This window comes from Musca domestica, unplaced genomic scaffold, assembly GCF_030504385.1.
Source record: "Musca domestica strain aabys unplaced genomic scaffold, Musca_domestica.polishedcontigs.V.1.1 6, whole genome shotgun sequence".
Classification (NCBI taxonomy): Eukaryota; Metazoa; Arthropoda; class Insecta; order Diptera; family Muscidae; genus Musca; species Musca domestica.
Genome location: NW_026712363.1, coordinates 7,282,343 through 7,295,360, shown reverse-complemented (window position 1 = coordinate 7,295,360; position 13,018 = coordinate 7,282,343). Strand labels below are relative to the sequence as shown.

Below are 13,018 nucleotides of genomic sequence, written 5' to 3'. Positions count from 1 at the left end.
TACCCTCCACCATACTATGGAGGGTATATTAATTTTGTCATTCCGTTTGTAACTCCTCGAAATACTCATGTCAGACCCAACAAAGTATATATATTCTTGATCAGCGTACAATTCTAAGACGATTTAGCCACGTCTGTCTGTCTGTGTGTCTGTCCGTCTGTCTGTCTGTCTGTCTGTTGTAATCACGCTATCTTTCGAAGAAATTGAGATATAAGGCTGAAATTTTGCACACATGTATATTTTGCCAGTAGGCAGGTGAAGTTCGTAAATGGGCCATGTAGGTCCAAGTTATCATATAGCCCCCATATAACGGTACATCCCGATATTCGGTATTTTGATGATTTGAGCGACATTATTCACCGAAATTTGAATTTAACGACACTATTCACCAGAATTGTTTCAAATTTGACATTTGAAGTTCGTAGTGGATACTACAGCCTAAGACAGAAAATTATCTGTACAGGCCCACGTCTTCGTATAGCCCCATATAACGGTACCCCCCGATATTCGGTATTTTGATGATTTTAACGACATTATTTACCGGAATCGTTTCAAATTTGGTATTTGAAGTTCGTAATGGATACTACATCCTAAGTCAAAAAATGAGCCATGTAGGTCCACGTCTTCATATAGCCCCGATATAGCGGTACCCCCGATATTCGGTATTTTGATGATTTTAGCGACATTATTTAACGGAATCGTTCCAAATTTGGTATTTGATGTTCGTAATAGATACTACCGCATAAAACAGAAAATTGGCCATGTAGGTCCACGTATTCGTATAGCCCCCATATACCGTACCCCCCGATATTCGGTATTTTGATGATTTTAGCGACATTATTTACCGGGATTGTTTCAAATTTCGCATGTGAAGTTCGTAATGGATACTTCAGCCCATGCCAGAAAATTGTCTGTGCAGGTCAACGCCTTCGTATAACCCCCATATAACGGTATCCACCATATTCGGTATTTTGATGATTTTAGCTACATTATAAACAGATTTTTCTTCAAGTTTCGCATTTAAGTATTGTAACTTATGACAAAAGTTGCCTATGCAGGTCTACGTCGTCGTATAGGCATTCGGTATTTTTAAGATTTTAACAGAATGGTGGAGGGTATTAAAAGTTCGGCCCGGCCGAACTTACAGCTTTTTTTCTTGTTTTTTTTTTTTCAATAAGTGTAAAAAAGTCAACTCTATCCTTTTTTCTGTGAGAAAAGAAACACGACCCCTTCGTTAGGGTGCTATTTCAAAACTTTGTATTTGGCTCGAAATACCAAAAATAATTGTGAGAAAAGAAAATCAACCGAATGGTTCATCTTTGGTCCGCAGGTTTTTTTAAATATATATTTTTAAATTTTGCCTTTATGGCTCTTTATAATTTTATCCCTCAACGGCTTTTACTGGTTGCTATTCTCCTCTTTTTTGAAGAATAGCTACTTCTGCTTGTAGTGAGTCTCTTACCACTGGCGGGGGAAACTCCTACTATTTTCGTTTTGTGGTCGCTAATTCGATTGACCAAATGTAAAAGGGCGAGAAATGAATACGACCGAATGGTTTGGCTGTTGATTCAATTCTCTATCCGGCTCGAAGGACCAAATGTAAAAGGGCGATAAAAGAATACGACCGAATGGTTTGACTGTTGATTCAATTCTCGATCCGGCTCGAAGGACCAAGTGTAAAAGGGCGAGAATTGAATCAACAGTCAAACCATTCGGTCGTATTCTTTTATCGCCCTTTTACATTTGGTCCTTCGAGCCGGATCGAGAATTGAATCAACAGTCAAGCCATTCGGTCGTATTCTTTTATCGCCCTTTTACAATAAGAATTTTCAATTCCAAAAGGCATTCTGAAACATTTCTATACAAAATTCCATATCATAGTAGAACAGTCAATTTTTTCAGTTCCGCGATTTTTCTCAAAATTTTCTTTCATGACAACATTTCAACTGTAATTACAATTAACGAAAAGAAAATTTGAGTCAAATCGGCCCAGCCGTTCTAAACTGATGTGTTACTATACTTTTTCAAAATTTTTACATATAAATTTAAAGAAGTAGGTGTGGCGAGTTCCTCCGACTCCAAGCAGATAAGGGAAAGAGTCAAGATTACGTCGTATATTAACTGTGGAACAGATATCTTCATGATTTTTGGCAAATATTAGGATTTTAGATAAATCGAAAAAATTGGCGCATAATTGGGCGCGGTCACTTTTTCTTTGCATAAAAATCTAAATCGGGGTAGGACGAACATTTAAAAAAATATACAAATAGTTCTAGCCTTCTCAAGTGATTTAATTACCAACGAACAACAATTGGTTCATATATAGATTAAAAAGTAGGTGTGGTCAAGAACGGACTGGAATGGCTTCTTGTCAGAAAAGGACAAAACATAAGAAAATCGCGTGAAAATTTGTTTGGTAATATTTTTTCACCTTATAACACCATGTTTCTGGATTATTATATTCAAGTAGAAATTATCGTCCGATTCTCAAGAAATTTAGCATGTGGATAGCATTAGGGTCAGAATTGAAGACTATTGTTTCTCAATATATATATTTAGGCGATCAAATAGACCAAAAATTAAAACATTCCTGATCTTGAAGAGGCTCTACAGGTCACAATTAAAAACCAATCGACACGGAATATTGCATTATGTTAGGGTTTAGCACAGCGCAGACATAGATTTGTATATATCCCCCATATATCGGCACCTTCCGATATTAGGTATTTTAAAGATTTTAACAGAATTTTCAATGGATTTTTTTTTTGATTATAAAATTTAATGAATGAATGAAAAAATATTTTTGGCTTGATATTTTTTTTTCAATATAACAACTATATAGAAGTCTAAATTTTTTATTGTTTTGAATTCTGAATGAATAACATCAAAAATAAAATAGTACGCAATACGATGTTAAATGGCGATCTTTCATGTTTGAAATTGGCATTTAGCTTTCAAGTCCAGGATCTACATCGTGCTTCAGCTGAAAAATACGAACACATTTAAACAAACAAAAATAACCGACAAAGCGTTGTGGGGCTCATTTCGAAACGTGGACCAACCTACTTCTTTAACATGACTAAAATCCGTCCAATGAGAACTCAAAATGCAAAATTCATTGGGACTGCAATCAGTGAAATACTGAATATAAAGGGCGCAAAATAGAAGTAAGAAAAGGATTTATATCTTTTCAGAAATTCTTCTAAACTTTCACGATACCTTAAATTGAATTTTGCAGGTCATGATATGGATACTAATCATACTAATTTCGGCAAATGTTGGTGATATGGGAAGAAACGATCCTTGCAAAAACTGATCACGTTTTTTATAACCATCTTATGATTTAAGCTATTTTCGGGGTCTTGGCCACTTTTTTCATCCATTGGCCCTTATATGGCACCTTCGTTTCTAAGGGGGTAGAAAACCTCTTCGCAAACAATTTTGAATTTTCGGAGTATGGCCCATCTTGGTTTTGACCACATTCATCAATTGATTTGGCTAAAAAATTGTATTAGGCTATTCTGGGGTAGATAATCATCTTACAGATAATTGTCCACATTGACATTTATTTAAGAATAGTCCCCACATTAGTGTACCCCAAGTGTGGTCAGAGAAGAACGTTTTGTATTCTATTGAATTTAAAATCCTCAACTCAGGTTTGGGTTGTAAGTCTATACGAAATAAGCTCCAAAATGTCAAACTGGGACTCATTCAGTCAGAAATTGTGGCAGAAACATGATAGAAATTACGCGGAATCGGCTGGGCCAAACTTTTAATACCCTCCACCTTAGGGTAAAGGAAACATTTTAATATAAAAGCATCTGAAGTGTTTCAGTTTAAACTTCATATACCAGTAAGACCGTTTGGATAATGCAGTTAAACTTATCAAAAAAACATAAAGTGAATGAGGCCGTTATATGGGGGCATACCAAATCGGGAACCTCTGTGGACAATTTTATACCTTAAGGACTGTCATCAAATCTTATAAAATACCAAATATGAAACAATTATGTGTGTAAATGTGATTAGGATTATCAACATACCCAATATCGGTGGGTATCATTATATGTCCACTATAGGGAAACGTGAAACTAAATATTCAATGTTCTGCCGCCGAAACTAGAACCCATTATGAACTACAAATATCAATTTGTAGATAAATCCGTGGAAAAATGTGGCAAAAATCACCAAAATATCGAATATCGACAAGTACCGTTATATGAGGACTATACCAAAACGTGGACCGATATATCTCATTTTCAACACCAACAATCTAGACACAATACAAATTGTTTTTCTAAATTTTGATGCTCTACGTCAAATAATTTGAGCTGTATCGTGATTTCAAACGACAGACGGACATCGTTAAATCGACCTTGAAATCGATATATTTTATGGGGTCTATGACGAATATTTAGGGATGTTACAAACGGAATGACAAAGTTAATATACCCTCTTTTCCAAGGTGGAGGGTATAATAATTGTGAAATAAATTAATTATTGTGATAATCACGGCTCAATAATAAAGGTTGTTCAACTTCAAGGAAACTAGGAAAATGCAACTCTTTCTTATTATGTCAAACAGACTTTTTAAACATGCAACAATTGGTTTCGTTTATTTAACATATTTTCACAAATTTGTTAAATTGCGAAAAACCAACAAAACTTGAATTGAATTTTGGGGTTTCTCCACAAAATTGAATCGAATATAGTAGGACTAGATTGTTTTATTTCAAAATTATATTATAATTATAAGATTGAACTCAAGCAGCTTCCTGAACAGCAACCTCTACTGCAGCATCTCACGCCACATGTTGCTGTCCACTTTTTTATTGTGCATCATTTTTACAATTCAATTACTATGGCAGTTAACTTGCAATGGCTCAGAAGTAAGACAGGTGAGATAATGAATTTTATGAATCGGAGGAATATTTTCGTGCACGAAACAAACCTCAATGAAAGCGTTCAGGAACGATCGTTCCTCTTAAACTCTCTTGTTCAATGTGAACGTATTACAAGACGCAAATCTTTTGGAACAATAATCGGAATATACTAAAGGATTTCAGTGGCCAGCGTGAGTATTGCGATTCCGTTGTAAGTAATTTTCAGAGAGGGTCAGCGTTGGCAGAGTATATGAAAACCCCCAAAGTGATAGGGCGAAATGAAAAACACTACGTCGTATTAGATCCCTTTCCTTTGAGGAGGTACCGTCACTGTTTATAATGGTCGGATATTGCATATGCTATCCGAAAGTCTATGACATCCAAACGTTAGTTCTGGATGGGATCTTAATGGAAAAAGCTGGACACGACGGGACAAATGCTCACAACCTGCAATTAGCCTCCCATATCGTTCCCTAGTTCTGGAAAATAGGCCGAGCCCCGCTTCGTATGATACAATCACATACACATTAGTTGAGGACTAAACCAGAACAAGTCGTAACATAGAAGAGTGTTGGTATCCGTAGACTTATCAAAGGTATTTCATACACAGTCAACTACGCCACTACCCTCCGGTTAAATCTGAAACCTTGAATAATGAACTATATGTGTGTGGACGGCTGTATTTTATAGAATTCCGGAACAAGGTGGTGTAATATTTGAGGAACTGTTTAACCTCTACCTTTCCTTTTATGCTGACCGCATATTTGTATGCACTCGGTGTTGCCAAACCATTGCATGTGGATAGAACTCCTTAACCCAAGAATGGAGAGAACGCGAAGGTTCAATTAAAAATATTTGGGTTGGAAATTAAGTCAAAAACATTAAAAGATCCGAAAAGAAAATCGCGCGTTACCGTCATATGGGGGCTATAACTAAACATAAACCGCAATACCAATGTCTGTGAAAATTTTCAGAGCTATATCTCTTATATTTCAAGCTCTATTGTGATTTCAGACATAAAAGGGCATGGAGTTTTATCCAGATCATGAATAAATTATTTATTGTATTTCGACGAATATTTCGTGGCACTACAAATTTGATATACAAACGAAATTGTGAAACATTTTCTTAGCTTTTTCTTCTTAATTAAAAATTATTACCCTATACTGAAAGTGAAGACACGTTTTCTTTATCTCATAAACTTTTGTTATTAGGGCCCCCAACATTTGGAGAATTTATGTCGAAGAAATCTTTTGTGTGACTCATATCTTTCAAACCATTTATATTCTGAAACAAAGCTATAGCTTTCGTCGTGCACAACAAAAACCTGAGACAATAATATAATAAAAAAACTTTATCTCAAAGTTTTATAATTTTTCCTTGCATTCTGATTTATAAACTCAAACTTTGATCCTCCAAACTTTGATCGAACCGGTGAAATATTATAAAAAAGAACTTTCACAATTTTGATATTAAAATTAAGTTTTAATGATTTTATATGCTCACCTTTTTGTCTCAGAGAAAAAATGAAAATTGATCCTCATAAAACCCCACACGTTGATGAGACAAAGAAAAACGGCAAGACAAGTCTCGTTTTTTTTGTTCTTCTCTTATGTTGTGGTGTCAGGATGTGGTTAATAATCGTTGACTTATAAAATTACACAAAATATTTTCTCAAAACAAACATTTGTGTGACCTTATTTAATACGCCTGTGTTTTCATACAACACGTTAATTATATTGTTAATTTAATTGTTTATATGTCAAAAAAAATTACAAATATTTGTAAAACGCATCATTTTCTTGCCGGTGTTCACAGACATAACCCCACATACCAAAATACTCTGAGAATAATATTACAACAAGCTTAAGAGTATAAGCCTTAAGCTAGAGAAAACAATGGAAAAATGTTTGTTTAACAAATATAGAATAATCGAATTTGTAAGCTTATACTTGTAATTTGAGAATAAGCTTACGAAAATAATAATATATTAAGTTTATTTGTGTAATGGTAGAAAACATTTATTTTTTAATTATTTTACACATTTCATTCATTGATGGCCATTGTGCAACTTGAGTGTTTTTCAAGCATTGTTAAAAAAATTGTGATGACATGATTACTAGCTGGCCCAGTCCGCGTTGCCGGCCCGTAGTTTTAGTCTTTAATGCATAGTTTTTAAAGCATAATAATTCACAAATCTGGCTCACATAAGTGGCATAATTTTTAGAAATGATGACTCTTTTAAAGAGTTAAAGAGAGTTAAAAACCTAAATAATATAGCATATATATTAAAAAGTACACATTAACTGTTTATAATAGGCCCATGTAAGATGGTTCTCTACCCCCAAAGTGGCCTAAACACACATTATAAGTCAAAGCGATTCGAAAATATAATCAAAACCATCGAAATAGGTAGGAGGTACTTTTATGTGAGCGCTACTCCGAAACATTGACATTGAAAAATGCCAAACAAGGGCAAAAAAAATTTCCAAACCCCAAGATTGTTTGCGGCGCAGTGTAGTTACTGATGATAGCGCATAGTGCCCCTATAACGTTACCTATGATTTAAGGTTACTTTTAAGGGTTCGGAAGAATTTTCTGAGTATATGAATCCTTTTCTTACTATTTTGTATAGTCCGCATATTACAGTGCCTCTTCATATTCGATATTTCACTGATTGAAGTCCCAATGAATTTTGCATTTTGGGTTCTCATTGGATGGATTATTTTCATATCTAATCAAAATTGAAAATTTGGGTATGGCAACCGTATAACAGCATGTATAGAAAATATGCAAACTTTCTCGATTTTTCGGCATTCTGAAACAATTCCACACAAAATTCCATATCATAGTCAATTTTTTTCAGTTCCGCCATTTTTCTCAAGTTTTTTTTTTATAACAACGTTTCCTCTGTAATTAAAAAATAACCATAAGAAAATTTGAGTCAAATCGGCCCAGCCGTTCTCAACTGATGTGTTTTTTTTTTAAATTTTGTACATATAAATTTAAAGAAGTAGGTGTGGCCAGTTTCTCTGATCCCAAACAGATATCTTCATGATTTTGGCAAAAAATAGGATTTTAGATGAATCGAAAAAAATGGGCGCAAAATTGGGCGTGGTCACTTTTTATTTGCATAAAAATCTAAATCGTGGTAGGACGAACATTTAATAAAAATATCCAAATAGTTCCAGCCAGTCTCAACTGATTCAATTACCAACGAACAACAATTGGTTTATATATAGATTGAAAAGTAGGCGTGTGTCAGTTCCTCAGCCCCAAAAAAGTACTTAGGATTGGAGGGAAAGTCAACAGTATGTCGTGTAATAATTTTAAAACCGATATCTTCATTATTTGACAAATATAAGGATTTTAGATAAATCGAAATAGTTGGCGTAAAAGTAGACTTGGTCAATATTTTTTTCTTTAAAAACCTAACTCGGGGTATGACGAACATTTGTACTAAAAATTATGCAAATCGGTTCAGCCGTTCTCAACTAATTCCATTACCAACGAACAACAATTGATTTATATATATATATATATATATATATATATATATATATATATATATATATATATATATATATATATATATATATATATATATATATATGTATATATATATATAGATTCTCAAGCTGTATTGTATTTTTGGTATGTTGGGATGTTATCCAAGGTGACACAGTAAGCCCAGTTACAGGAACAGTGGATCCAAAAAATATTAATATTTCTGTTTTGGCAAAAATGTGTAAAAATAGCATTAAAAATAATATATAATGAGTTTTCTCAAGGTCAATTAGACAATGTCGCATAGGATCTATCAAAAAGAATCAACCCAACAAATCTTAACCTTTACATTTTAAAGTTTTACATGTAACTTTTGGCCACAAAATATATGTTTATTATACGTTTTTAATAAAATAATTGTGCTTTGACAGTAAAAAAAAAAAAACACAATTACCGTGTCAACTTATGAATACGCCTTGAAATTTGCTCCTTTTGCTGGAGATCTGAATTCGCCTCCTGTTTGACCATATTGAATTGGCCTTATTGTTACCATAAGCTTATATGATACAAATGTCCTTATGACTCAACTTTGGTGCATGGATTATATTTATATATATCTATAAAAAAGGAAAATAATTGTACGTTTGATTGTTTGTTTGCTAGTGTGTTTGTTTGTAATTCATGGACTCAAAAAACCGCTCAAGAAAGGCTTTATAAATTTTTGACATTCCACTTTGTATATAAATTTGGAATGTGTAACAGAATTTGGTACAAAGGTCAATTTGCCAAATTATATTAAAATTGCTTCATATTTAAATATAGCTCCCATATAAATAAACGGCCGATTTCGGCCGATATAGCTCTCATATGTATTTTCGCCCGATATCATGTATTTGATGCACCAAACACGTTATGTATGTCAAATGTCAATGATGTGTGGAATGTGTGACGGAATTTTGTTTTTTTTTTCAAACTATATTTAAATTGGTTCAGATTTGGATATTCTTTAATTGGGACGCTTGGCATTTGATATAATAATTAACAAATCCCGAGGATAAACTCTTCGAGTATGCGGAATTAATTAGGCAAGTTCCTGCTTTTCTCATGGTACCCGGCATGTTCACGCGATGGTAGAATGAGCGATTTGTTTGTTTACGCTCCTGAAAACAAAAACACGTTGTATATTCTAAAGCATTACTATAAAACGTTTTCTAAATTCTTGAATTTGTTTCGTTCCAAATGGTGGAGGGTATTAAAAATAAGGCCCGTGCGGACTTAGGAGTTTTTACTTGTTGATTTCATATGCATTCAAAATTTTATATACGAATATTTTGAATGCATATGAAATCAACAAGTAAAAAACTCCTAAGTCCGCCCGGGTCGTATTTTTATTACCCTCCACCATTTGGAACGAAACTTGAAAAACTTCAAAATTTTGTCGAAAAAAACAGTTAAAATGAAAACCGTTATATGATAGATATAGGAAGACCAGAACCTGCATACGCAAATTTTTTGTCATAGGCTGTAGTAGCCATTGCGAACTGTAAATACTAAATTTAAAGCAATTCCAATCTATAATGTATCTAATACCATAAGGATACCTGATATTGAAAGGTGCCTTTATAAAGGGGCTAATCGATGGCGTAGAACTGCATAAATAATTTCTTTGTCATAGATTGTAGAACCTATTAAGATCTTCCAATACGAAATTTGAAACAATTCCGGTGAATAATGTGGACCGACATGCCACATTTAGGAACTTGGTTCTTTTGACAGCAACATTTATTTTTTTAATTTTAGCCCATTTAATTTCGGAAACTAATGTAATAATCATTCCCATTACAGGTGTAATATAACGCAATGTGACAGCCCGAACAGCCAGTATTGGGAAGCATGGGTTAACTTTACAATTCCACACAAGGATTTTAATCCAGATCAATGTCACCGGTATGTATTCGAAAGCCCTATTGGAAAACAGTCTTCTGTGCCTTCTAGTCCATATTGTGTACCAGAAAATTTTGATTCAACACGACAAGAAAAATGTGGCAAGGACTTTAAGTTTCGAGATGAAGAATATACGATATCCAATGACGTAAGTTGAGATATAAAGTAACGAATTAGCGCTGAATCATTTTTTGTGTACAGTTTGGCTTTTTCTGTTCCGAAGAATGGAAACTGAACATGGTGGGAACCATAAATAATGTCGGTCAATTTATAGGAATTCCTTTGGGAGGATTACTGGCGGATAGGTATGTCCGAATGTTAATCTAATTTTACAAAAACTAATTTAAATTATCCTCTACAGATATGGCCGTCGCACAATGTTGGCAATTGGTGGATTCCTAAGCTCGATAATGGGCATAATACGTTCGTTTTCGCCCAATTACTACATGTTCCTGTCATTCGAGCTACTTGACATGGTTGTCGGCAGCACTCTCTTTCCCACATCATTTCTATTGGCTATAGAATTAGTCGGTCCAAAACGACGTGTTGCTGCAGCTACCATCATAACGATATTCTACTCCCTCGGAGAAGCCTTACTCGGTGTTTTGGCTGGACAATTCCAAAATTGGAGAGTATTACTAAGAGTTCTCTATATACCGGCAGCCGTACATATATTTTTTCTAGTTCTGCTACCAGAGAGTGTTCGGTGGCTGTTAAGTCAACGCAAAGAGGAACAAGCCATTGCCATACTTCGTCGTGCAGCTCGTGTCAATAAGCGATCACTATCCGATAGCAGTTTACAACAGCTAGTGCAGTCCAATAAGGAGAAATTAGCCGAATCCAATGAAACGACATATCCCATAAGAAATGCGTTTAAAAGATTTTCATGGAGAATAGCCAATTGTTCGCTATGTTGGTTCACCCACACGCTAATTGCCTTGGGATTGAGTTTGAACTCTGTGAACTTGGGTGGCAACAAGTACAACAACTTTATGTTAAATGGCTTAGTTCAGGTACCAGGACTTATACTGCCGCTATTCATTATGAACTCCTTGGGAAGGCGTACATCTTTATGCGGTTCAATGTTGGTATGTGCCGTTTGCATTGGAGCATCGATAATTTTCGGAAAAAGTAATTCCAGGGCAATTGTATTAGAGAACAACAAGTATTCAATACGTTTTCTTTTAGATGGTCACGCAACGGAATTAACTCTGTTTCTGATTGGAAAATTTGCCATTACATGCAGTTTCCAGGTGTTGTACTTTTTCACATCCGAAATATTCCCCACAAATGTACGGAACAGTCTACTGTCGCTGTGCTCGATGATAGGACGAATTGGTTCAATGATTGCTCCGCAAACCCCTTTATTGGTAAGTATTTGTGGAATTTTAATTTTTGAAAATAAGCCAGTCTATATATATTCGGCTTTTATTTTGATATATTGCAGGCCAACTATTACGAATTTGCTCCTCAGTTATTATTTGCTAGCTTTGGATTGGTTAGTGGATTCTTAACACTTTTCTTCCCAGAAACAGCGAACAAATCCCTTCCCACTACCATGGACGAGGCTAGCAATTTAAGTGGAAAATCCAAAGGAAAAGACGAACGTGATGAAGATATATAACTGAATCTAGAGAGCCTTATGGTAAAAAAAAACAGGGAATTGATGAAGATGCATGTTTACAGCATTTAATTTATTTTTTTTAAAACACATTTGTACATATTGCAAGTATTTTATATAAATACTAGTAAATGAATAAATAGAAATCTATATTAAGTAAATTTCTATGAGATTTTTATTACCGCAAATAGAATGAATTAATATAGAAAATAGTAACCTTATGATAAACTCAAACGTTTACAAAACTCGAAAGAAAGAAAGAAAGCCTTAAAGTCGGACAGGGCCGACTATCATAAAGTCGTCCCTACACCACTTTGCTAATTTAGTAGAGCTCCGCATAATAATTAAAAGTTTTTGTGGGAGAATTCAATCATACACGCTTTGATTATAATTATAATTTAAAGTTCAAAGGACTAAATATGCCGAAGAATTTGTATCTTTTAAATTCGGACTTGTATTGCCCATTTGGTGCACAATTAAAAATTAAAATATATATGGGAGCTATATCCAAATCTGAACCGATCTCGATAAAATTTAGCAAAGGTATTTCTGAGCTGTATTTGATATATTTCCGTGAATATCGTTGTTACGGAGTGCATATTACGGCTGTGGTTAACAAATACAACAAATCGGATGAACAATATATATGGGAGCTATAGCTATATCTGAACCGATCTTCACCAAATTTGACATACTAGCTTCTAGTTTCAATTCGGTCGTAAGTGCCAAATTTCATCCCATTTGGGCAAATATTAGACGTTTGGTGCACAATCAAAGGTAAATCGGACGAAGTTATATATGGGAGCTATATCCACATCTGAACCGATCTCGATAAAATTTAGTAAATTTATATCTGAGCTGTATTTGATATATTTCCCCAAATATTGTTGTTACAGAGTGCATATTACGGCTGCGGAGGGCAAAAATAACAAATCGGATGAACAATATATATGGGGGCTATTGCTATATCTTAACCGATTTCGATCAAATTTGGCATACTTATTTTCAGGCCTAATTTGTATATGCAAAGTTCCGTACAATACAGGATGATATTACACGTTTG

General features: G+C 34.3%; 1 protein-coding gene across 1 annotated transcript in view; it reads left to right on the top strand.

Moving 5' to 3' along the window:
• The window catches only part of LOC101891523 (organic cation transporter protein), a 31,156-nt gene extending 19,040 nt beyond the window's left edge, over positions 1–12,116 (top strand). The window contains exons 3-7 of the mRNA XM_005182264.4: positions 10,236–10,482; positions 10,536–10,639; positions 10,696–11,465; positions 11,523–11,704; positions 11,782–12,116. Coding sequence (XP_005182321.2) covers positions 10,236–10,482; positions 10,536–10,639; positions 10,696–11,465; positions 11,523–11,704; positions 11,782–11,958 — 1,480 coding nt within the window. The 3' untranslated portion in view covers positions 11,959–12,116. The remainder of the gene's footprint in view (positions 1–10,235; positions 10,483–10,535; positions 10,640–10,695; positions 11,466–11,522; positions 11,705–11,781) is intronic.
• Positions 12,117–13,018: the final 902 nt, after the last annotated feature.